General features: G+C 35.6%; 2 protein-coding genes across 3 annotated transcripts; one reads left to right on the top strand and one right to left on the bottom strand.

Moving 5' to 3' along the window:
* Positions 1 to 708: 708 nt before the first annotated feature.
* On the bottom strand, positions 709 to 12,235 carry slc45a1 (solute carrier family 45 member 1). 2 transcript variants are annotated; one of them, XM_059529871.1, is made up of 10 exons: positions 12,015 to 12,234; positions 9,883 to 10,316; positions 8,414 to 8,506; positions 8,052 to 8,276; positions 6,371 to 7,251; positions 5,874 to 6,027; positions 4,861 to 5,037; positions 4,580 to 4,785; positions 2,840 to 3,065; positions 709 to 1,135 (listed from the first exon to the last, which is right to left on the bottom strand). In XM_059529871.1, exons 2-10 carry the CDS (start codon positions 10,304 to 10,306, stop codon positions 1,107 to 1,109), a joined length of 2,415 nt encoding a protein of 804 aa, XP_059385854.1. In that variant the 5' UTR covers positions 10,307 to 10,316; positions 12,015 to 12,234; the 3' UTR covers positions 709 to 1,106. The 2 variants fall into 2 exon arrangements, with proteins under 2 accessions (XP_059385854.1, XP_059385853.1); XM_059529870.1 differs by lacking the exon at positions 709 to 1,135 and having other exon boundaries at positions 1,422 to 3,065; positions 12,015 to 12,235.
* A 1,124-nt stretch (positions 12,236 to 13,359) lies between these two features.
* Positions 13,360 to 26,621, top strand: prxl2b (peroxiredoxin like 2B). The gene is made up of 7 exons (XM_059529869.1): positions 13,360 to 13,546; positions 18,107 to 18,311; positions 19,203 to 19,254; positions 19,366 to 19,429; positions 19,654 to 19,729; positions 21,198 to 21,316; positions 26,208 to 26,621. Exons 1-7 carry the CDS (start codon positions 13,484 to 13,486, stop codon positions 26,232 to 26,234), a joined length of 606 nt encoding a protein of 201 aa, XP_059385852.1. The 5' UTR covers positions 13,360 to 13,483; the 3' UTR covers positions 26,235 to 26,621.

The following is a 26,621-nucleotide window of genomic DNA, read 5'->3' as shown; positions in this document are numbered from 1 at the left end:
CCTCACTTGCTCACCAATGGATCCTCTGCAGTGAATGGGTGCCGTCAGAATGAGAGTCCAAACAACTGATAAAAATAATCACAATCTTCACTAATCCAGTCCATCAGTTAACGGTGTGTGAAGCAAAATGTTGCATGGTTATGAGAAACAAATCAATCAACTTTTTTTTTTTTTTACTTAAAACCATTGCTTCCAACTAAAATACAAGTCCTCAATCCATAATTATTTTTTTTCTCACATCTTTATGCACAGATCAAGCAAACGTTCTACATGTCACTATTTGAGTGTGAGAGGACTACAGGGGACGGACTTTTTCATTGGAGTTAGTATTATTTGTATAATGCACTCATATTATGTCCAGTGTTTTAAAGTTAGAACACTACCATCATGGGTTTGTTTCTGGAGTGGTTTGGATTACTGTGATGTTTTTAATCAGCTGTTTGGACTCTCATTCTGACGGCACCCATTCACTGCAGAGGATCCATTGGTGAACAAGTGATATAATACTACATTTCTCCAAATCTGTTCCTATGCAGAAACAAACTCATCTTGACCATTTCAGCAAAGTTTCATTTCTGGGTGAAATATTCCTTCAATATATTTAGTTTGACCTCCTTTTGAGATCCTACTGCGCCCCCTGCTGGTTATATTTACTAGAAACTACAGCAGTTTTACACCTGACACATGCAGCAGAAAACCTTCATCCTGTGACAACTGTTTAAATCTCAGAGCATGTACCTGTACAATGCGACTTATTAATTTATTAATAAAAAAAATAAATAAACTTATTATTTTCCAGAGTGGAAGATCTGTACGTTTGTGTTGATAACACATGACTGAGGAAAATAATGTGATAATGAGCTTTGTCTCATTCAGTTCTTTATTCACTGCTTGCTACCTGGAGTTTTTAAAGGTTTGATGTGCTGCATGTATTGCAAAGCGAAACAAACTAAACAAAACAACAAAAAAGATGCTTAGCATTATGGGCGCACAATTGTGAGTGCTTTGGTGGAGAGTCCATATCGGTTGTCCAGATTTGTTGTATTCACCGAACAATACATTCGGCTTGTTCTTCCACACTCGGCTTGTTTCCGTATTGCGATCACTCACACTCCAGCCTCAACGTCAGCTCTGCCTGATAATGACAAGAATGACTGTCATTACAACGATCACGCCAGACCAGTGGGAAACAGGCATGAGCACGTGCGTTCCATGACATGCCTTAGTAGGGGAACCATAAATACGTCATTTATGTTTTCTTATAACTATGTCATTGGAGCGTCCACCAGTGTCAAGCCATTACAGTATGGCAAACATGCGAAAGGAATATTCGTACTCATAAGGATGTGTGTAGTCGGTAGCTTGTATTCAAATAATGAGTCTAAATACTATATGCAAACCTAGGAACCAATAGACACACACACGTTCTCTGTTTTACTGCAGTACAGTTGGAAACAGAGGCCTACAATTAGGCATCAATGTGGCTTTACATGCAAACAAACCAACAGGTCTTCAAACAATTCACTGACAGGATACATTTGCTTTGGATATGTGAGAGGGGTTTACTTTTATTAAAAGCAATGAACCACAGAAAGAGAGTTCGGGGAGCTATAAACAGTTTTGACTTCCTCCTTCATGAGGAGTTGATAGTAAAAAAAAAAACATTTCACATTATGTACAAGTCAAATGAAAGTAGTCAGGCATCACATGAACACCAACACACTTTCTCTCTCTCTCTCTCTCTCTCTCTCTCTCTCACACACACACACACACACACTACACAAGCTTGCTGTCATGCAGTGACTGTTGCAGCATGCTTATGTGTAGAAATCTGAGTGAGATGCATAGTCAGAATCACAGCTCTTTTACCCTCTCTCACATCTCCAGTACTGCGTATGTGTGGCGTAAAGTGAGGAAGCTGTGTCTGAAGCAAGCGCAAGGAGTCTGAGCTGTTTGGCTCTGTGTGTACAGGGTCCAAAATTAACTTTTACCATTCACCACTAGTACATTTAGTATACACTAGGGTCCAGAAGTCGCTATAATTTAATTATTTATTATTAAAAAAAAAAATTTAAACAACAAAAATCATTACAAATTGCCTAATTTGCATAAACTGAATGAGATTTTTTTTTGTAAACTCAGTATTTGGTTATTTGGTTTTTGTCTACTTTGCAAGTTAAATCAACTTTTTTCTTGTGTGTGTATTTTTCTTATATATTATATGTAATAATATATAATATGAATGTATAATAAAAATATTAGACATTTCATACAAGATTCAAAAAATGTAATATCCTACATGTGATAAATTTAATTTTGCATTATGAATTCTTTCTATTTCTTTGTTTTCCATGAAAAACTTTGATTCCAGTTTGGTCTCAGACTTATGGGCCCCAGTTTGTGTATATCTGTTGTACTTTTGAAAAAAGAATTATTTAACAGTTTTACCTTTCTATATTTGTGTCATAAAAACAAAAAAACAAAACCTGAACATTATGATTCTGCTCCTCAAAATTTAGTTTTGGTCAAATTTGTCTAAAAAAAAAAAGGATTTCCTAAAAACATCCAATGAAGTTTTCCACTACAGAAAAAGTTGTTTGAAGATGCATGGCAGTCACTGATATTTCATTTCATTCATACTGGACTGTTTGAATTTCTTTGATTTGATTCCCAGATATCAATGAGCTTTTTACACTGTGATTTAATTCATGTTGTAATTAAACAAAGTTACCAAACAACTGTGTGCTGCTTCTAGATTGTTAATTTTGGACCCGGTGTGTGAGAGATCAGGTCTAAATGTGCACCAGCAGTGGCTGCGTCTCACTCTGGGGAGGCTCACCCTCGGGTGGTGGCAGATGGTACACCACACACAGTGAGGAGTACAGGCACCCCACAAATGACATCAGACTCGAAAAGTACATCACGCCCTGGGCCCCTCCCACCAGCGATGTCAGAGGGCCCATCGCCACCGAAACCAGGATCTGTGCCAGGAAGTACTGGCAGCTGAGCAGGGAGATGTCCACCCCCATACCACGCCTGGTCCCGTCCTCTGATGAGCCGCAGAACTGCAGGGACAACATGTGGACATGCATGATGGAGGTCGGGTGACCATACGTCCTCTTTTTCCCAGAAATCATGTCTTGGCTGGGATTTCTAAATTGTTTTAGGTTTGTATTCCTATTTGTATTCCTAAACTTGCTGAATGTAATGACTGAAATGTTGTTTGAACAATAGCGTGAGGGCATTGTACATAATAGACCAATCATTGCGTGAGAAAGTAGGATTTATAGAGAACCGATTAAAAAATGCAAATCTAAGGAGAGTTTTTTTTTGGGGGGCAATTTAGAAACCCTGGCCAGAACATGTCTGTGAAAAAAACATATTTTACCCTACTTGAGAACAAACTAAAATTAAATCATGAAGTCAGTAATGTTTTTTTTACATGTTTTTGTCATTTTTTATATTTCTATTTAGTTTTATTATAGTTTTAGTCATTTTACCACTTCACTTTCAAATTATTTCAATTAGTTACTAAGGCAATATTATTCATTTTCGTTTAAGTTAAAATTTTTAATCTAATATTTTTTTTTTTTTTTGTCATTTTATTTCAGCTTTGATTTACAAATTATATTAATAGATTTAAAATGTCTTTTTTTTAATGTAACACTCAATCAATTTGTAGTTGAAAACCACTGCAACAATTTTAGGCCCCACATGGAAACTGAAAAAAATGCATGTTTTGTACTGCATTTACAGTGGAAGTCTATGAGGCTAAATATTACAGAAATGTGGAAAGTTTTTTTATGTTATATACCTATTTTCCCTATTACATCCATATTTCTGTGAATTGTGTAAAAGGTTTTGTTCACTATATTGTGATTTTAAATAAAATATTACAGAAATGTGGAAATCTTTGTTTTGCAAATATTTTTTTATATGCCATTTTTCCTATTATATCCCTATTTCTGTGTTATTGTGTAAAAGTTGCCATTCACTAAATTGCGATTTTAAATAATCTATATACTTTTGCCCATACAGGGTTAGCAAGCTATTTTATTTCTGTTCTCATGTCGCCAGCTAACAAAAATATGTCCCAAGAACATTTTGCTAATGTTCTCATTAAGTCATGAAAACGTTATTTATAAAATGTTCTGCGAACATGCAAAACTTTAATTTTTAAAAAAATGTTTCAATAACTTTTTTGGGTTATGCAAACATCAAGGAAACCATTCCATTCCATTAGAACGATTGTTTCAGTTGTTACATTTAAAAAAAAGTTAGCTGAAGGTCCAACTAAAATTTTCCATTTATAATGTTTAAATACGTTTTGTAATGTTATATGTTTTGTGCTAACATTTTGAAAGCATTATTAAAAACCATATAATTTTACGTTTGCCACCGTTTCGAGACTGTTCTCTGTTAGCTGGGTTCACAAAAATAATGTTTCATCTTGATGATATTCTTATGAAATAGTTTATACTGATGCTGTGCCCCATAGACTTCCATTATATGTAGAGTCCAATAAACACAACTGTATTTATTTTTACATTTTCTGCTTCTGTTCTCCAGATGCTCTCACCTGCGGGCTCTGGTAGTATTCACAGAGCAGAGAGTAAGGCAGCGTACAGAGAGAAGAGAAGAGAACGCCGTAGGTGATGCAGAGAGACAGCAACACGTACAGGTTGGTGGAGAGAGTGGCCAGTCCTGTGCCCAAACCAAAGGCCAGGTAGGCGAAAAAATACAAAGAACGCAATGAGAACCGCTCCTCCAGCTTCTCAAGAATGGCTGCAAGAGGAAAAGACATGTTACTACATAGAATCTATGTGCATGCTCAGATTGCACGGTCACACTTTTACCAACCTGAATAAAAAGCAGCACTAAATGCATAGATGCACATCCCCCAGCAGCCCATGCTGACGCCTGAATTGTAGCGCTTGTACTCCTCTGAATCGTGGTGGGCCTTTGGGTCGCCCCCAAACACAACCTCCCCCATAAAGTCAGTGTAGAAGAGCAGCATCCCCTCAAACGATAACCAACCTGTGATGGAAGATGAAAGATTTAGAAAACCATTGTATATTAGCTGAACCACATACTCTTCATTTGTAAAGTTGTACAGATCCTGTGGCCATGGAGGTTTTGTTAATTCACTTTTTTGGCTAGTTTGACTATGTTTTTATATTATATTTATGCATTTAGTAGGAGCTTTTATCCAAAGTGACTTATAGTGCATTCAGGATATACATTTTTTTTTTACCTAACATATGTTCCCTGGGAATCGAACCCACAACCTTTTGCGCTGCTAACGCAATGCTCTACCACTGAGCCTATAAAAGCACTCACAGATCCATTTAACACATATTCAGTTCTTTTCTCTAATATCAGAGTTATTTTAGTCTTTTTTATATTTTATTATAGTATTTACTAAATATATTACATATATTTCATTAAGCTTTCATTTCATTTTTTTTTAAATATATGTTTTTAATTTAAAATGTATTAAGTTTTAGTCATGTTTATTATTATTATTATTTTAAAATAACATTTGTATTTTCAAAATAATATACATTTTTTAGCTTTCATTTATTCTTATTTCAGTTTTAGTAATTTTTGGACTTCAACCTCCCTCAATTTTATTTCAGTTAGTTGCCAAGGAAACATTTCTAATTCTGTTACAATCATTTTTTTATAATTTTTTTTATATATAATGTTTTTTTATGTATACTTATGTTTTGTTTTGTTTTCAGCAATCTTTCAATTAACTTCAAATTTATTTACATGTATTTTTTTATTTATTTTGATGATAAATGATTTAAATAGTTTTAGTTTTAATGAACAATAAAAACAGCAAATTTAGGGAATTTAACCTCTATTACCCAGGAAATGGTTGGTGCACAGGCTTCGTAAACATGGAGGCATCCTGTAGATGGCAGTACAGAGCAGCTTTATTGACATTTGAGAGTCTGCTGCTTCATGGGTGCTGCTGAGGTCACTGTCATAATGCATGCCATTCAGCAATATATTTGCCACCTAGGGAAAAGAGCAAAAAAATGCTAAAGTTCAATGGCAAGTATACATAAAAAGCATGAGTACGCACTTAAAGAAAGAAAGAAAGAAAGAAATGTATTTCAGATGCGGTCGAAATTACAACAACAATGTCTACATACTATATATATGTAATTGTTTGATCAAAATTATTGCTAGGGACAATTTATTAGTTGCTGGATATTGGTAGGGACATGTACCTAGCGTCCCTACTAAATTCTGCAACCTTGATTTGAGTATGCAAATAATATGTGGTTTAGATACTAAGGCAATTTAAATAAGGTTAAAGTATATTTATGTACATAAACTAAGTACAGTACACACTGACCTGTTGACTGAAGGTGACAGTGCGCCTACGGCCGTTGTCCAAACCGCCACCTGGAGCAGTTAGCGGGTCCTCCATTAAGGCCAGAGTCTGGGGGCGCTTCAGTATCCCTGAGGTACTGCCTCTCTGTGATCCCGACGCAGCTTGTTGGAAATCATTAGGCTGGTCAGCGGGTTCAATGGATGGCTTTTGCTCACCAGCTCGCAACTCCTCAGTCGCCAGCAACTGTCCATTAGGCTGCGAGAGTTTGCGTTGCTGTGCAACTTCATATGTGGTAGGCGTTTCGCTTTGAGGAGGAGGGGGTGTGTCCCTTGGTGGAAGGGGCGGAGCCACTGCCTCGGGTTCTAATGGAGTCTGCTGTCCAGTGTAGCATTCAATCAATACTCTGTCTATATAAGAGGTGCCTAAGGAGGAAGCAAACTCATTAATGCCAGTGAGAGAGTTATCCCGACTGATGAAGCTGCCGTATTTGGGCGTCAGAGGACTCAGAGGGGAAATGGGGCTGGTGAGGCCTGCGTAGAGACGTGCGTTGGTGCTGCTGGAGCGGCCCAGTAGATCCTGGTAATTGCGATTGGAGAACTGGCTGTTATAGAGGGCTTCCTCCTCCTCCTCATCGTCCTGGTCCATAGCAGTTCCAGGAGGAGGAGGTGGGGAGGGCGGCAGAGGAAGATTGGGGCTCTTGAGGATTTGAGAGCTTCTGGTTTGAGGCTGGGACTGGGGCAGAGGTCGCTCAGGGATGCTGGTGAGGGTCATGGCCGTGGCGGCAGCGAGGGTGATGCTGGTGAACAGGTATATGACCCGGAGCTGGCCACCCATTGACCTTCCGAACTCAGTTTTATCCCAGTTAATGCCACCCACAATGTAGCCGAAGCCGCCGCCAAGACCTGAGTTAAACCAGTTGCAATGGTAATGTGATTGAGTGTTGCTATTTGTAAGTAAAACTTTAACATTTTATTAATTATTAAATAACTATTGTGTATAATTATTAATTTACATATTGCTGGTGATTGAAGTAAAGCTTAAATAAAATAAACTAGTAGCTGAAGTGCTAAAATTACTCCAACCAAAACTACTAAATAATAAATAAACTATAAAGAAAAAAATAAACTAATAGAAATGACCAAAGCACATAACAAAATGACTTAAACTGAAACAAAAATTTAAATAAAACTGAAAATATAAAAATAAATGCAAATTCAAATTATATACAGAAAATAATATAATTAATATTATTAAATTAGAGTATATAAAAAATTATCAAATAACAATGGGAATTTATTTAAATATGGTCAAATGTGTTAAATGGATCTGGGAGTAGTATACTTTTATGGCTAAATGAAAATATAAATCAATATAAATATAAAAATATAAAACAAAAATAATAAAACAAAAATGAGAAATGTTGTCTTCTAACTGAAATTAATACTTTAAAGATGACAAAAGCACAAAATAACATAAAATAACTAAAACTTCAACTAAAATGAAAACTGAAAATATTAAAATATTAATAAATATCGTAGTGGTATATTATTATTACTAATTAGTGATTAGACATATATTGAATTGTGAGTATTATTAGAAAAATAATGTCCTTATGAGAGCCACAGCTCAGGCTGTTAGCTCAAAAACAAAAAAGCTTTAAATGAATGATTAATCTGAAATAATCTTAGATATTTTCTCGGACCTGCCAGAAGAGCGTGTATATTCAGGCCTCGGTCTTGGTCTTCTGGGCTACATACATCCATCATGTATGCATGACTGGGGTTGTCAGCAGAGTCGGCACTGAAGTCCATCAGAACCACGCCGCACACCGTCAGCACGATGCCCCACTTGTGATCGAGGGTGGTGTCCGCCACAGCCGATCCAATGTCCCGTCCATTCAGCACCAGTGTTAGACCCAGCAGAGCCCCTACAGTCACACCAAAAGAAAGAGCAACATTTCAATTAGTATTATAATCAATTAGAAAAGATTCAGTGTCACATATTAAACAGTAAATAGAGAAAGAGCTGCTTGATTGAACAGTAACTAAATTCAGTACTGCTTACCTATCGCCAGGGCAAAAATAAACGGTCTCCTGCGGCCAAAGCGAGACGTACATCGGTCACTCCATGCCCCAAGAAATGGCTGCAGAAGGAACCCTGAGAATCATAGAGAGAACAAAACTTAACTGGTTAAATGTTGGCTTAAAAAAACTATTGACACTTAAAGAAATATTTCACACAAATGTATTTGAAAATGTATTTGAATTTACCTCAATGATCTGGTTACATCAGTTAACAGGCAACTTGTTTATACAAGACTTTGGAATATAGCACACTAGTTTTACTTTACTTTAAACTACTTTATTTACATTTATGCATTTAGCAGATACTTTTAATCCAAAGTAATTCACACTGCATAAAAGTGACTAATTTATCAGTTCATGCTTTTCATGGGAATCAAACCCATGACCCTAGTGTTGTTAACACTGAACTACACTCATCATTCGCAAAATAGGCTAATTTTCCAACTCCCCTAGAGTTAAACAGTTGAGTTTTAGCGTTTTTGAATCCGTTCAGCTTATCTACGGGTCTGGCAGTAGCACTTTTAGCTAAGCTTAGCATAGATCATTTAATCTGATTAGACCGTTAGCATCTTGCTCAAAAATTACCAAATAGTTTAAATATTTTTCCTATTTAAAACTTGTCTCTTCTGTAGTTACGTCGTGTACTAAGACTGACAGGAAAATGAAAAGTTGCAATTTTCTAGGACGATATGGCTAGCAACTATACTCTCATTCCGGCGTAATAATCAAGGAGTGATATTGTTGTGCAGTGTACAGTGTACAGAGTTGTGCTTCGTAATATTGAAACTCTTTGGTCATTTTTAAGCTAGATGCTAACGGTCTAATCAGATTCAATGATCTATGCTAAGCTACAGCTAAAAGTGCTACCGCCAGATGCAGCGATCAATTGAATGGGTTCAAAAACTGTAAAATTCAGCTGTTTGACTCTAGGGGAGTTGAGAAATTAGCCTATTTTCAAAAATAGTGGAGTGTTCCTTTAATTCTTAGAGCTTGACAGCTCAAATACTCATTTGTTTTTAAACCTACATATTGAATAGAGCAGCCAGGATCCCAGCTAACAGAAACGTTCTCACAACTTTCACTAACATTTTTTAAAAGTTATATAAAGGTTAGGACAAAACGTTTTTTAAAGTAATGTTTATGGAACGTTCTTGTCGCTTTATTAATATTCGGTATACATTCTCGTAACATTGAGAAAAAAATTATTATTACATCCTCATTGTTATTTTTACTTGATGAATGTCCTTTTAACATTGAGAGAAAACTTTCAAATAAAAAATAAACGTTCACATAACGTTTTATCTGAAATATGTGAAATAAAGTTTGTGAAAATAAAACTTTATGTGAAAATAAAGTTTTTGTAACCTTTAAATAATGTCATAATCACTGGACTTTAATTGTCTAAATTTGTTGGAACCACAGGAACTGAATCCTTTAAGATCTGCTTACCTAAAATTGGACTGATGAACCACACTAGACTGTAGAACTGGTCGGGCAGCCCCATCTGAAGTAACACGGGTGTGACATACGCCGTTTCCATTGCGTAGCTGAACTCGATCCCAAACAAAATGCAGCCATTCAAGAGAAGCTCGGGGCAAGTGCGTCTCGGAGGAAGTTCGCTCAGGTCGAGCTGTTCCAGGGGACACGGTGTGTTCGGCGGTGGTGGTGGAGACGGCCTGATCAGTTTCCGGCGCTTCGGATGCCTCTGGAAGTTGTTGGCTCTGTGACTGAGGTACCCTGTGGTGGACGATGGGAAACTGGACGTTTTGGACAGAGTGGGTCTCCAGGTGCCTTGCTGGGCAATCTCGAACTTCCCCCCTACAGGACTGGACAACAGGGGGTCGCTCGAGGTGCCCATTCCAGGAGATGACATTCTGCTCACACTAAAAGGAAAAAAAAGTGTTGATGCACATTTTAAAAAAAAAACAAGAAAAAGCAATCTACCACTTCTCCAGCACAGTGTCAGCTGCACAAAGTGCTCTTAGGGTGAACTCTCACCAGGCAATCTGAACCATGGCCAAGCGCATTTGAACCCTAAAACCTGGTTCCTTTGACAAGTGTGATTGCTCCATATGGTTCGTTTAGCCATACCTGGCTCACTTAGAAGAGGTGGGCTAGATCATGGTTAATAATTGAGATCGGGCTCGGATCAAGGCAACTGGGCCTAGTGTGAGACCACCAGAGTTCACAAAGCGATGCCCTAGAAGAACCATTCTTAAAAGAACCATTTTTTTCTTATTGTTAACCCAGCTAACAAAAATATCTTCTAAGAATGTTTTTATAATGGTTCCAATTAAGTTATGAAATTTATGATTTTGCAGACATTATGGCAATGTCACTATTGAATGTTCTCTAAACATAAAAAAAAAACTTTCTTTTTTCAGAAAGTTTATTCTAGGTTATGTGACCATTAAGGAAACATTAATTTTATCATTTTGCAAACATCATGAGAACATTACAATTGAAGGTTCTTTGAATGTTCAAAGCATTCATTTTTATTGGTTAAACAAACATTTAAGGGAACCTTCCAGCTTAATTATTTTGCAAACATTATGGAATGTTATTTTTGAATGATCTCTGGACGTTCTAAAAGTAGTAACATTGAAAAAATGTCAGATGAACATCCAGCTAAATCGTTTTAGAAAACAAAAGTTCCATGATTGATGTTTAAATAATGTTTTTTAGAACATTATGAAAGACTAGATCATTCTATACAAACGTTCTCATAAAAAAAGGAATGTTTGTTTATAACGTTGAGAGAACCTTGCCAGAACATTAGCCAAAGTTCTGAGAACATTTTACTAATCTAAAGAACATTTTATTTTTCTAAAATAAAAGAACCTGGAAAGATTTCATGAATGTTCAAGGTCCCCGATGGAACCGTCAATGCCACTAAGAACATTTATTTCTAAGATTGTAGGTCATGGTGACATTGAGATAAGGAGACCAACACAATTGCTTAAAGCCATTGTGAAAAGCATCACAATAGCCGTTTTATAATCAGATTTTATGCAGCAAGGTATCGTGCTGAAGCGCCATTGCTTCAAGGAGGTCAGTGATATGACACTTCTTCTTCCCTCGTGCACACGACGTACTGCAACCAATGCGCAGCTCCGCTGTCAGATGCGCATTGCATTTGTGGTCTCTCAATAGCTGAGGAAGCAAAACGTATAACTGCAGCCTCGTTCCTGCACACTTCTGAGAAATACACTAGGGTTTGTCTATTAAGCAATAATAAGAAGCGAACATAACGGTTGATTTATATATAAAAAAATAAGAATAATAATAAAATAATAATAATAATAAAAAATTTATATATATATATATATATATATATATATATATATATATATATATATATATATATATATATATATATATATATATATATATATATGTGGATGAAAGGGAGGATGCTTGTATGGAGAGCAAGACGTGTTTATTTTCAGTTTAACCACACCAGCCGCACTTCAGCGTTGTAGTAATCACCCTAATCATTGGCTTTCAAGATAAAAATTATACAGTCGACTCCACTCATGTGTTCTTTGTGAGAGGCGTGCGGATGGAAGCAGATATATTACCTTTATCCGGGATGCTCTTCACGCATTTCTGGTTTGCCAACAGCAGACGGAAGGACGCATCGTGTTAACGCTGCTGTTTAAGGTCTCATGTTTTTTCGTGCTTTCTGGCACAGTAATGTCTCAGCTTTTATCGTGCTCCTCCGGTCTTCCCCTGTTTTTCGCATCTCTCCTCCTCCAGTCCATCGGCTCTCCCCCGTGACGTCACAGCATCAGCTGAAAACTGACTCATGCCCAAAACACTTTAAAAAAAGCTCTGTGGACCTTCAAGATGTCATCCTGAATTCATTATTTATGATTTTCACTCGTGTCATCCGTATAACAAAAATACACTCTAAAAATGCTGGGTTGTTTCAACCCAACTTTGGGTCAACTAACCCAGTTGTTAGATTAGTCCATATTTCCAAAGTTGGGTTGAAAGGACCCAGCATTTTTTAGTGTATGCTCTAAATTAAGTTATGAAAACGTTTGAATCTTTGAACTTTAAGTGAACGTTCTATTAACGTTCCTGGAAGAACGTTTGTGCAGGAGAGACCTTTTCCAGAACGTTAGCCAAAGTGCTCTGTTAGCTGGGAATGTGATATTCCATTCATTGATATTGTTGATGTTTAAATTAAAAATACAAAATATTATAAACATGTGTGTATGTGTTAAGAGGTGCATATCAACCATTAATAAATAAGTGATTAACCTCTTCATATTTGACATTACTGGATTTTTTTTTTATTTATCTCTTATTGTGTTTTTTTTTTTTTACTAAGCTGATTGGATACTTTTCTTACTCAAACAAAATAACAAAACATCTCTTGGTTGGGTAAAGTGCCTAATTTTGTGATAATAGTTATTTTATTTGTATTTTATTTTATTTTTAGTTCACTTTTATTTTATGTGGAAAGCACTGGCAAACCAACACCATTCTGTTGTCAATGATTTACTATATAGCCTACATTGATTGAATAAAATACCTTTTCCCTCTCTCTTTCTCCTAATGGTCAGTATTGATCATTGAATGTAAATCATTATAACGTTCAAATGTTGTCAGACCAACTGAAATTACTGACCTTTGATGTACAGGTAAACCACACCCTAGAATTATTTTACATGTTAAACCTAATATTGGGCTCAAATATTTATATATAAAACCGTGTAATACATATAATGAATATTTAATATTCAGTTTGCACGGGGTAAATAAAATCGGGGTGTTAAGATAAGATGTATTGTTGCATAAATAATGACACAGAGTTGCAATTGTCATATTTATGTAATATGACCCGCCCCTCAAGCGCATGTTTGAATTCTTCACGCTGTGATTGGTCGATACGTGTGTCGCTCACGTCATGTCTTACACAAGTGGGCGTGTGTATATAACAGCGGCGTGTTTGTGTTCTTGGCTTGCGTAAAGTACAGAAACTGCTGAAGGAAACAAGGACGAGCTTCACACCTAAAGGCAATAAATAAACATTAAGAAAATGTCATCCGTGAATCTGACCAGCCTAGGAGCCAACCAACTGAAAAGCACCACGACTGGAGAGGTAATAATATTTTACGTGAAATGTTTCTCTTAAGTACGAGGCGAGTGCAGTGACTTTCATATTCAACTGTCAATGAATGAATCAATTACTAAACTTAAATAGTACAAAATAAACCTTATTCTTGAAAATAATTTGACATAATACCAAGTTAACAAGTCGTTTAAATGACTATTTTAAGGTATTTTCATGAAAAAGAAAAAAAACGCTTCCTGTTCTGATGTTTCACGTGACTTTTTAAACAAAAGTAATGCTGTTTTAATTCTCTTGACTGCATGAGCTCTTCTCACACTGCACCTGTTAAAGGGATAGTTCACCCAAAAATCAAAATTATGTCATTAATAACTCACCCTCATGTCGCTCCAAACCCGTGAGACCTCCGTTTATCTTCGGGACACAGTTTAAGATATTTTAGATTTAGTCCGAGAGCTCTCAGTCCCTCCATTGAAACTGTTTTCACGGTATACTGTCCATGTCCAGAAAGGTAAGAAAACATCATCAAAGTTGTCCATGTGACATCAGAGGGTCAGTTAGAATTTTTTGAAGCATCAAAAATACATTTTGGTCCAAAAATAGCAAAAACTACGACTTTATTCAGCATTGTCTTCTATTCCGTGTCTGTTGTGAGAGTTCAAAACAAAGCAGTTTGTGATATCCGGTTCGCGAACGAATCATTAGATGTAACCGGATCTTTTTGAACCAGTTCACCAAATCGAACTGAATCGTTTTAAACTGTTCGCATCTCCAATACGCATTAATCCACACATGACTTAAGCTGTTAACTTTTTTTAATGTGGCTGACACTCCCTCTGAGTTCAAACAAACCAATATACCGGAGTAATTCATTTACTCAAACAGCACTGACTGAACTTCTGTGAAGAGAGAACTGAAGATGAACACTGAGCCTCGTTCACGAGTCAAGAACCGGTTGCATCGGTTTTCGGATCACCAGTAGTTCTTTCGGACAGTTCGATTCAATAAACCGGTTGAAGAAAACGCTTCACCGGTTCTTTTGCACTCAACGTAATGGCCTCATTGGCTATGATTGCCCTTGATTCAAGCCTTCGGTTTACCTGGGCTCATAAAATTAGCACAGAATCAGTTCAGAATCAATCACCGAAAAAATCAGTTTGGTTCAGATGCTCTGTGTGTCGGTCTGTTTCATGCTGAATCACACATGCACAGTATCATCAGCTCCTTGGTTCTCGAATCGGATGCGTCTGACAGAAACGGTTCTTGACTTGAGAACGAGTCAGTCTTTTGTTCATTATCTGGCTCGGCTCGGTGTTCATCTTCAGTTCTCTCTTCACAGCAGTTCAGTCAGTGTACTGTTTGAGTAAATGAATTACTCCGGGATATTGGTTTGTTTTAACTCAGAGGGTGTCAGCCACATTAAAAAAGTTAACAGCTTAAGTCATTTGTGGATTAATGCGTATTGGAGATGCGAACAGTTTAAAACAATTCAGTTCAATTTGGTGAACTGGTTCAAAAAGATCCGGTTACATCGAATGATTCGCTCGCAAACCGGATATCACAAACTGCTTTGTTTTGAACTCTCTCTCATAACAGACACGGAAGAGAAGACAATGCTGAATAAAGTCGTAGTTTTTGCTATTTTTGGACCAAAATGTATTTTCGATGCTTCAAAAAATTCTAACTGACCCTCTGATGTCACATGGACTACTTTTGATGATGTTTTTCTTACCTTTCTGGACATGGACAGTATACCGTACACACAGCTTCAATGGAGGGACTGAGAGCTCTCGGACTAAATCTAAAATATCTTAAACTGTGTTCCGAAGATAAACTGAGGTCTCACGGGTTTGGAACGACATGAGGGTGAGTTATTAATTACATAATTTCGATTTTTGGGTGAACTATCCTTTTAAGATGTTATTAATGTTTGTGAAGTGAAGACCCCTGTGATCAGTGTGCTCTCAGTCTTGATGTTATATACAGGTGCTGGTCATATAATTAGAATATCATAAAAAAGTTGATTTATTTCACTAATTCCATTCAAAAAGTGAAACTTGTATATTATATTAATTAATTACACACAGACTGATATATTTTAAATGTTTATTTCTTTTAATTTTGATGATTACCGTATTTTCGGCACTATAAGGCGCACCGGATTATAAGGCGCACCTTCAATGAATGGCCTATTTTAGAACTGTTTTCATATATAGGGTGCACCGGATTATAAGGCGCATAGAATAGAAGATACTGCAGTCAAACGTTTGACTGGGTTTGCGTTATGCATCCACTAGATGGAGCTGTGCTAAAGGGAATTTCAACATTTTGACAGAGCGACTTGATCCATATATAAGGCGCTCCAGATTATAAGACGCTAGGACTTTGCTGCTGATAGGCCGATTCATACTAAAAGTAAATAAAAATGCCCTGTCTAAAACCAATTAGGCACAGCGCTCGGTCAGTATAGACATAAATGCATAAATAAAGAAACTCTATCATTTTTATAAAGGACAGGCACATTTGTTTTATAAGAAAAAATAAATTAAAATCAAGTAAACATTTTCTTCCTGTAAACCAGGGGCAGGCACATTAGCAGCAATAAAACAGTAGACAAAAATATTAAGTGCATTTTGCAAATAGTTGTATCTCGGCCAAATATTATCCTATCATAACCAACAATATATCAATGGAAAGATTACGTATTCAGCTTTCAGATGATGTATAAATCTCAATTAAAAAAAAATTACACATAAGACTGGTTTTGTGATCCAGAGTCACAAATGTACAATGTACATCCAAAACAAAACGTATTGGCTTCCATGTTATTTAAATCTTACCGAGGCGAGTCAAACTCAGTTTCATTCAACTGTCCGACGTGCTTTCTCTTTAAATGTTCATGCATCACCGAGGTGCTGCCGTGATACGCAAGGACTGCTTTGCAAACCATGCAGGTAATCTTTTTATTCGCCGTATCCAGGCTAAAATGCTCCCAAACTTTAGATGTTTTGGTACGCGCAGCTGCTGCGTTGGATGCCACCATTTCTGTATATTATCGCTCTTATAGGCTCTTATATATTATAGGCTTTTAAGTGCGCCTTATAGTGCGGAAAATACGGTATAACTGACATCTAAGGAAAATCCCAAATTCAGTATCTCAGAAAATTTGAATATTGTGAAAAGGTTCAATATTGAAGACACCTGGTGCCACACTCTTATCAGTTAATTAACTCAAAACACCTGCAAAGCCTTTAAATGGTCTCTCGGTCTAGTTCTGTAGGCTACACAATCATGGGGAAGACTGCTGACTTGACAGTTGTCCAAAAAACGACCATTGACACCTTGCACAAGGAGAGCAAGACACAAAAGGTCATTGCAAAAGAGGCTGGCTGTTCACGGAGCTCTGTGTCCAAGCACATTAATAGAGAGGCGAAGGGAAGGAAAAGATGTGGTAGAAAAAAAGTGTACAAGCAATATGGATAACCGCACCCTGGAGAGGATTGTGAAACAAAACCCATTCAAAAATGTGGGGGAGACTCACAAAGAGTGGACTGCAGCTGGAGTTAGTGCTTCAAGAACCACTACGCACAGACATATGCAAGACATGGTTTTCAGCTGTCGCATACCTTGTGTCAAGCCACTCTTGAACAACAGACAGCGTCAGAAGCGTCTCGCTTCAAAAAGGACTGGACTGCTGCTGAGTGGTCCATAGTTATGTTCTCTGATGAAAGTAAATATTGCATTTCCTTTGGATATCAGGGTCCCAGAGTCTGGAGGAAGAGAGGAGAGGCACACAAACCACGTTGCTTGAGGTCCAGTGTAAAGTTTCCACAGTCAGTGATGGTTTGGGGTGCCATGTCATCTGCTGGTGTTGGTCCACTGTGTTTTCTGAGGTCCAAGGTCAACACAGCCGTACATCAGGAAGTTTTAGAGCATTTCATGCTTCCTGCTGCTGCTGTAATAATATTAAACATTGTATGTAATAGATTTGCCTTCTTTGCCTTTTTTTTTTTTTTTTTTGAAGGTATATTTCACATAAGGTAAAATCCTATAACCATAAACAAATAATGTCCATGGCCATTGAAAAAGCATCCAGGAATTGTGTACAAATCCTTGCAACATGGGGCCGTGCATTATCATTCAATTCATGGGTAACAACTCTGGTGGACATTCCTGCAGTCACCATGACAATTGCATGCGCCCTCAAAACTTGCAACATCTGTGGCATTGTGCTGTGTGATAAAACTGCAGATTTTAGAATGGCCTTTTGTTGTGGTCAGCTTAAGGCACACCTGTACAATAATCATGCTGTCTAATCAGTATCTTGATGTGTCACACCTGTGAGGTGAATGGATTATCTCGGCAAAGGAGAAGTGCTCACTAACACAGATTTAGACAGATTGTGAACAATATTTGAGAGAAATAGAAAAAGTCTGACACTGATGTCACAGTTTCATGTATAATATCGGCTTCCAAAAATGTAAATCGTTTCATCCATGAGCTGTAAATAATTAAGAAACATGGAAGCCCATTCACTTTTAATATATCTTGTCGACATTTGTTCTGTTTGTCTCATGTCTTGTGTCTTAGATGGTGGAGATTGGTTCTCTGTGGCAGGAGCAGACGGTTATTCTCTTCTTCTTGCGGAGGTTTGGTTGTCAGGTTTGTCGGTGGATGTCAGCAGAGGTCAGTAAACTGGAGAAGGATCTGAAAGCAAACGGTGTCGCTCTGATTGGCATTGGACCTGAAGAGACTGGAGTGAAGGAGTTCATGGATGGGGGGTTCTTCAAGGGAGGTGAGGATTTGTCACACATCTTTAGTATTGTTCCTAGTTTCTTAGTTTTGCAATAATGTTACTGAAATATAGACTATAGTGAAAATTCTAGTAAATTAATTTGAAATGGATTAAATTCCTTTTTGAACCAGAAGAGATGCATATTTCTAAAAATCCACAGTTTTTAGTATAGGAACCAAACTTTGAAAATATGTAGATTTAATTTTTCTTTTAGATTTTTTGAAAATCTATTTGATAAAAGATAGAAACATTTAAAACTGGGAATAAAAGGAAACAATGAAAATACACAATTATTTTTATGTATGTTTTTAAAAACTGTTTTAAGAGATATAAACATTTAAACTTAATTAAAATGAAACTCCAAAAACTTTATATTTATTTATTTATTTATTTATTTTAAATATAGAAACAATTTAACCTGTCAATAAAAGGAATGTATAAAAATACAAAACATTTAATTGTTTAAAATATTTTTTACATTTTTTTTAAAAAGTTATAAACATGGCATAATATTATGAAATGTAGGTGAAATATTTCAGATTGCAAGACATTTCTAAATGCTTTCTTGCTTCTATTGAAGCAAATGGTGATCAACTTTTCGAATCTTACTGAATTCAGGTTTTGTTAATGCATCTCCAAAGCAGGAGATACCAGATTAGAAAATGCAATGCTTTGCATTCTTTCTTCTGAAATAAGTGATAACCTCAGGTTAAGCACATTGTGTGGGTTTAGTCTTGAGTTTATTGGTGATTGAATTCCTGTTTTTTACTGTAATTTTATGACCTGTTTCTATGATTACCATGCCTGTGCTAACCTTGGGTTTGCCACTGATAAAAGTTATCATTACCATCTTCCTGATCCTGTGAATTTTTAACTTTCTCTTTGTTTCAGACATCTACATTGATGAGAAAAAACAGTGTTACAGAGATTTAGGCTTTAAAAGGTATGAGGAAACTTGTAATGTATGTGTTTTTTAATATTTTTGTATTTGTGTGATGGGCCGTGATGCATGCATGTCAAAATGTACAAAAATCTTTCTGGTTTCCAATCTCAGGTACAATGCCATGAATGTGATTCCAGCTGCTATGGGGAAGAAAGTACGAGAAATCGCCTCAAAGGTATTTATAACACATTACACGCTGCCATTTAAAAAAAAAAAAAAAGATTTATTGTAAATTATAATTCATGTGTAGTGATAATTTATGGATTCAATTACTTTAATATGATGTCTTGTCTGTAAACATTTTTTAATAATGGCCTAATAGCGTATTTCAAGATGTACATGCATTTTAAAGCATCTTTAAAATCTATTGATCCTTATTTGTTACACCCTTTCTTGAAGGCGAGCGCAGAAGGAATTCAAGGGAACTTTAGTGGAGATCTTCTGCAGAGTGGAGGCATGCTCATCGTCGCAAGAGGTAAAATTACAATGTTTCTGTCATTTTCATGCATTTTCATTATTCTGCAGACACACTCAATGAAATGTATGTGTTCAGTCTTGTTGTTAGATAGGTATGTTACTGATGATCTTATTTTCTCTGAACTGATAGAAAACTGAATCTTGTAACCTAAGCAGTCTGAATTATTGTCACTAGAGGGCAACATGACCTCACATATATAAAATCTGGAGCATGCAAATCTGCTCAATGTTATGAAGAAATTTGCCAGTAGCAGAGATTTTATCATTTCAGAAAAATTCCTCGATGTATAAGGTTTTGATGGGTTTCTGTGTCTCATTGTAAACACTGTGTGCGGTTTATAGAAAAAGTTCACTCTAGAAAGAAAATATACTCATCCTCAGGCCATCCGAGATGAGTTTTGGTTCTTAATCAGAACAAATCTGGAGAAATGTAGCATTCCATCACTTGCTCACCAATGGATGCTCTGCAGTGAATGGGTGCCATCAGAATGAGAGTACAAACAGCTGATAAAAACATCACAATAATCCACATGACTCCAGTCCATCTGCATGTTACTCGTAACAAACAAATCAATCGTTAAGCATCATTTTACAAGCGAAAACGATTATATAAAAGAAAATTCAGTAGAATTTGATGTGAGAGAACAACAGGTGATGAACTTTTTCCTTGTGGGAGGGTCATTTTGGATTATAGACTCATATTTTGGCCGGAAGCAATGGTTAAAAAAGCTAAAACGTCTTAATGTTGGATTTGTTTCTTACAAACACACAGCTTTTGGCATCACAAGATGTTAACAAATGGACTGATGTACCGGAGTCATGTAGATTGTGATGTTTTTATTAGCTGTTTGAACTCTCATTCTGACGGCACGCATTCACTGCAGAGCATCCATTGGAAAGCAAATGATGCAATGCTACATTTCACCAAATCTGTATAGATGAAGGAACAAACCCATGTATATTTTGAGGGTGAGTACATTTTCAGTAAATTTTTGGGTGAAGTATTAATTCAAGAGTACTAGTTTAGCAGTACAACAACTACTTCAGCTAAGACTTTTTTTTACAAGGAAATCATGTTTTGGACAAAGATAATCAAGCCTATTTTAGGATCATTAACTTTTTGTGCATTGTGGCATTATTTTCAAGAAAAATTAGACATGTTCTCATCACTTGAATGCAACCGGATGTTTTTTGGGGTTTGTTTGCAATTCTCATTAATTTCTTGATGATTATCATTAAACTCTCATTACTATATCAGAGTAATGAGAATATTTACGTCTGGACACAATTATGTTTTTCTTCTTTATTAACTTCTGCTTAAATTATTAATTTCCTGTTTAAACAGGTGTGCCATGATGTATAAATACTTCACTATTTAATGATATTTTCTATCTTACGATAATCTTAATTGTCATGAAAACAAAACCCGGAAATCCCAATTAAAAAAAAAATGTCACCCTGTTCAGGTGGAGAAAAGGTTCTGCTGCATTTTGTCCAGAAATCTCCTGCAGACAACATATCTCTGGAGGACATCACCAAAGCTCTCGGGATCTCGGCGAAGGTCCAGGCTGGTGAAAAGCCAAAGGTAAAACAAGAAGCATCTGTAAGGTGAAACCTCAGATACTATAGTATAGTTCTGTTTATCAATCCAGTCAGGAATTCTTCCTCTGAGGGATTTTATACTAACAGGAACAGCAGTGCAGTACACAATGATTTCTAATGGGACTGGATAGAAATGAATCCGGTAGAGATTTGTAGTTGTTTTTTTTTTTTTTTTTTTTTTTTTTCTTGTTTTTTGTTTGGTGCATTGATACAGATTTAAGATTTTGTGCATTTATCAGCTATTCTACAGCAACTCTGAATGCAGAATTTGAAGCCTGAACCTTTATTTTATAATATTAGTGTTACTGTTTGAGATTTCTAAAATAGTGTTTACATAATGTGAAACTTATTCATTTAATCCAAATGAAGTATCTTTATTATTTAATCAACTGGACTATATGAAAATAGGCATTACCACATGTATTTGACTCACAAACTATTTTATAATTGAGTTTCTTAGCAAGAAACTGTCTGAGAGCTTTTAAATGACTCACATTGACATTTTGGTGTATAAAATGACTCACTGAACAAGTGTTTATTATATTACGATCAAAGAGCAAGTGGTTTTTCTCTGCTTTTCTCTGATTTTTAGGTTTTTACTTTAATTGACTCAAGAAATGTGACCATACTGTTACATTAGCACTTGTTTTGAGGCCATTGTAAATGCTCTTATTGAGTAGGGTTGCTTTACAAGGACAATTACACTTTGGTTTTTACTGCAGTAAAGAATATTTGGGTTGCATTGATCCATGCAAGCACACAAGAACCAATGTTGGAGCACAGATGCTTATGTAAGTGGATGTTTGAACAAGTGAAGTGATTGTAGGATACAACAGAGTCTTGTTGTGAGGCTGATCTCGTGGTTTAACATTATCTTAACCGCCCGAGTTTCCATTGATGCACCTGGGAGTGAGATTACAGAGGGCTCATATTACAATGAAACCCACTAAAACCAACTGATGCATTTCTCTAGGCTGCTATTTTTGCTGCTAGTTATTACAGGGGGTTTTTACACAGACGTGTAGCTATTAACGTAATGCGTGGTCTGAGGTTAGGAGTTAACGGTGGTATCCTGGAGGAAATGACACTTTTGGCCTCTCTCTTCCTTGACGAACTCAAGATGAGATGTAAACGAAATTAGCATGTTCACATGGTGCCATGTGTGTCCAGTCTAGAAAACAAAGCAAAAAAAATAAATCCTCTACAGAGAAATAGAAGAAATAGAGTAGGATTAACCCTGTAAAGCCTGCCAAAAAAGAGAGAAAAAGAACAGTTTAACAAAAAAAAGTAGCTTAAAAAAAATAAAAATATAGAAATTCACTGTTTTACATTACTAGCCATCCAAATTTCATCTTACTTTTTGCCATACAAAATATCAGCACCTGAAACAAATTGTTATATCGATGTATAGCGAAATTTGGATGGCTTGTAATGTAAAACAGTGATATAATTATAACCGTATATCAGATGCTTACATAAAATGATATATCTGTGTTATATTTAAATGCTCAGTTTTATGATCTTTATGTGTTTATGATCTATATGATGAAATGCAATAAAATTAAGAATTGCGAAATTAACAAATAAATGCTGCTTAAAAGCCTGATGATCATATTCAATACACATGCATAGCATTATTTTTCTAAAAAATAAATAAAAAAAGTATAAAAGTATAAGTTATTATATTTATTTGTGAGTACCATAAGGTGAATGTTTTTACAATTATTTTTTTTGCTAAAAAGTATAATCTACCAATCAAATGGTTTAAAGCATGTAGCAGATTATGGACAACAGGTTTTTCAACTTTTTGATAATTTAGAGGCCTTAGAAAAGTGTGTATTTATGAGTAAACAAGACCTGCAGCTTTAAAGGGTTAAAAGTAGAAATCTTCGGGTTTCACCCTTTATAAAAGCTTAGTAACCATTGTATGTGTAAATGGTCAAGTCTGTGCACAAAACAGACTTCATATATAGTGCACACGTCAAACTGACTACTTTTATTGTGCTCTTTTGTCATTATGTGAGCTTACTATCCCAGTCCTCATTTACCTTCTATTATGTTGATTGCATGTAAGAAAGACATTCATAAGAAAATGATAGATTTTGTTGCATGTTCCAACTGAGAATTCCTTACATTACCGTTACCTTTATTTACAAATACAGTCACTCCAAGAAGTATTTGGACACATGAAATAGTCTAAATGTCCTTGCATTACATGATAAATGATGTAGTCCTCCAGGTTTCTGGCTTGCATGCACAGGACTCCCATAGTGTGGTTTGTTAATCACCATCTTGCAGCAATTCAACCGTAAACCGTAGTTTTTATTCTGAAAGACATTGGTTTATAAAAAATGGCCAGTAGGGATTCGGTTTTGATGAGATGGGTGGTCCAGTAGCATAATTGTATATGAACCAAAAAAGATACTTATGTCCTGAAAAGATTTTGTGGTCCTTCAGACAAAACATTTAATGCTGAAATGACTAAAGAATGTAGCATTTCTTCATAGATTGGTCAGTGGTTCTTGTAATTTGTATAATAAATGTCTTCATAAACAGTGAAACAAAAGCCTCTTAAATATATATATATTCCACTGCTATTTAGGATCACTGATATACTATTATAATTTTACACTAAACTGAAAATATAAGCTAACCTTTTAGCGATTTTGTTGTGTTTTTTTTAAATATACTATTTATTAATATATATTTATTAGTTTTAGTTTTATTTAATTTAGTATTTTAAAGAAAATGAGAAATAACTAACTGGAATAAAATGTTTACTTTTCTATATATTTTGTTTTATTATATTTTAGTTATCGGAATTTTATTTCAATTAACAAAAAAAAATATTTTGTTGTTTTAGTTTTAATTAATGATATGTCATTGCAACAAATTTGTAGCTTCTAATTATTGGAAAAAAAAAAAAAAATATATATATATATATATATTTTTTTTTTAATAGTTTGAGCACACAAGATACTACCAGATTTGTATAACAATTCTAATTACAAAAGTCACGCAAGAGATTTCCATTCATTTCATCAGTGTTTTCTGTGCAGATTGTGTCATGGCATATTTTTAGCATGTTTTTTTTTTCTGTGCTGGTCTATTGTGGTCTCATTTGTTTAACTTCATGCCTAAGTCAAAAGTCTGGTTTTAGGAAGGGTGTATTGTGTCATACCACACCCCTAAAACTACCAAAAGACATTTAGTCCATCCAGAGAATAAACATGGTGTCAGTCAGCAGCATATCTCCGAGAAGATTGGCCAAAAAAGTTTTCTTACACCACCTCAGGAAGGAAAGGACCCAACAGACAGCGTCAAGATCCCAAACCCAGTGTCGTCACTGAATGACACGGGACGGTCTCAAGAGAAATGTTTGAGTAGACTTCAGACACTCTCAGAAAAAAAGGTCCAAAACTCTCTCTGTGGCGCTACTCTTTCAAAAGTGTGAACAAATTGTAATAAAACGAAAATTGTAGTTCGTAATCTGGATTGCACATATGTGACTAGCTTCTGATTACTTTTTCGATTAGTGTTTGACCTAACTTGTGCATCACATAGGTTTGAATGGGATTATTGTGTACCGAAAAACAAAAGAAAAGAAAATACAGTCAATTCTTTATCAACATCATGCATGTTAATGCATTAAGCATTAACTGCCATTGTGTGAATAATATGTAACCATGTAATCCATAAACTAATTGTAATATTGATTTTGGGCATTTAAAAGCACTATAATATAATTACAAGTACCGGTACTTAATTTTTAAAAAATCCAGATATCATGTAATCAGTTTCACTACCCAGCTCTGCTTATATGTACATTTTAGGTATTAACTAATATGTACCATGTAGGGGTAATAAAGGTATAAATATGTACCTTTTAGCTTTTGTACCTTTTGAGTACTGCCCCAATGACAGCTTTGTACCTTTTTTTTTTCTTCTTCTTCTTCTAAAGATGATCTCCCATGTAGCCAGACTTTTGATTTCAGCATGAAGTAAAACAAACGACAGCACAATAACTGAATAACGACACTGTTGACATCTGTAGAGCTGCTTATAGATGAATTTAGCATGTTTTATAATTGATAAACTTTACACTGCTACTAACTGAACAAACATTGAGATGAGTTATGACGCTATTGTCTTTTTTAAAGCTGCTTCACAGCTAAATTTGTCTCATAATTGATGAACTTTGCTTGACTGATTCTGTTAGCTGCCTTAAAACAATTTTTATTGTATAAAGCGCTGTATAAATAATGGTCACTTGATTTTCTGCACAGGGTTAAATCGTCAGAATTCAGTTTTTTGTATTCTGACATTAGATGAATCTCAGAATTAAACGGTTTGTCAGAAATGCATAAGTCTGCTCAATCGGGTGACTGTGAAATATTCTATTAATATAACTAAGTCAAAAGAAGCACCACAGCTGCTCTATCTGAATAGATGTTGCTTTAAAGTTCAATAACAGGACGTGCCGCAGGCCTTGTTTACCCATAAAATACCATCGGCGTCATCTTTATCGATGCCATTTCCTCTGGAGTGTGGGATGCGATAGTGACTTTCACACGGCCGTAAATGCATTGACAGTCTGACCTGAGAGTCTAAGTTATACTTTTTTATTTTAGCTTGAAAAATTGACTTGCCTTAACTAAAGGGTAAGTTCCCCCAACAAAATCCCAATTCTTGTGCCTTTCCCAACCTGTATGCCTTTTTCTGCTTCATCAAACACTAATATTCTTGGAAAAATGTGTCGGCGTTGTTTTCCTTTGTCCATACAATAAAAGTCAATGAGATCCAGTGTTATATAATACTCAAGTGCAAACCATCAACCAATTTAATAATGATTTTCTATTTTGTGTTCTTTACAGTGCAATGAAGATGTTTGCACACGATAGCGGATTCATAGTTCTTCAGGGATGCATGGACTGTGATTTCTGGTTATCCAGTGTTGTATTCCCACTAAACTGACTCAAATCATCTTAACATTTATATGATACGTTGGTTTCTATATTAAAATATAATGCAAGAACATTTCTAAGCATTTTATATGCATTGTTGATTACTAATCCTGCTTTGTTTCCTCAATTTCTTTGACAAATGATCAGCCATTGAAAAATAGTTTGTTTTAAGCTTTGCATTAGAGCTAAAAGATACTCCTTTAATGAGATTCTTTTTATAAACCTATATTTATTATGATTTTTTCCAAACATGTCTGACCAAATGTGACTTGTTAATTAAAGAATGTGAATGATATTGTATATATTAAAACTCTTACCAAAGTA

The sequence above is a fragment of the Carassius carassius genome, chromosome 38 (genome assembly GCF_963082965.1).
Source record: "Carassius carassius chromosome 38, fCarCar2.1, whole genome shotgun sequence".
NCBI lineage: Eukaryota > Metazoa > Chordata > Actinopteri > Cypriniformes > Cyprinidae > Carassius > Carassius carassius.
This window is presented reverse-complemented; position numbering and strand designations above follow the sequence as displayed.

Excerpts from the sequence above, each read along its gene's own strand:
- slc45a1 (XM_059529870.1), bottom strand. The coding sequence starts at position 10,306 with ATGTCATCTCCTGGAATGGGCACCTCGAGCGACCCCCTGTTGTCCAGT. Across the intron at positions 5,038-5,873 it reads GTGCACCAACCATTTCCTGG|GTTGGTTATCGTTTGAGGGG; the intron begins GTAATAGAGGTT and ends CTTCCATCACAG. Across the intron at positions 3,066-4,579 it reads AATACTACCAGAGCCCGCAG|TTCTGCGGCTCATCAGAGGA; the intron begins GTGAGAGCATCT and ends TTGTCCCTGCAG.
- prxl2b (XM_059529869.1), top strand. The coding sequence starts at position 13,484 with ATGTCATCCGTGAATCTGACCAGCCTAGGAGCCAACCAACTGAAAAGC. Across the intron at positions 18,312-19,202 it reads TGGGGGGTTCTTCAAGGGAG|ACATCTACATTGATGAGAAA; the intron begins GTGAGGATTTGT and ends TCTTTGTTTCAG. Across the intron at positions 19,255-19,365 it reads AGAGATTTAGGCTTTAAAAG|GTACAATGCCATGAATGTGA; the intron begins GTATGAGGAAAC and ends TTCCAATCTCAG.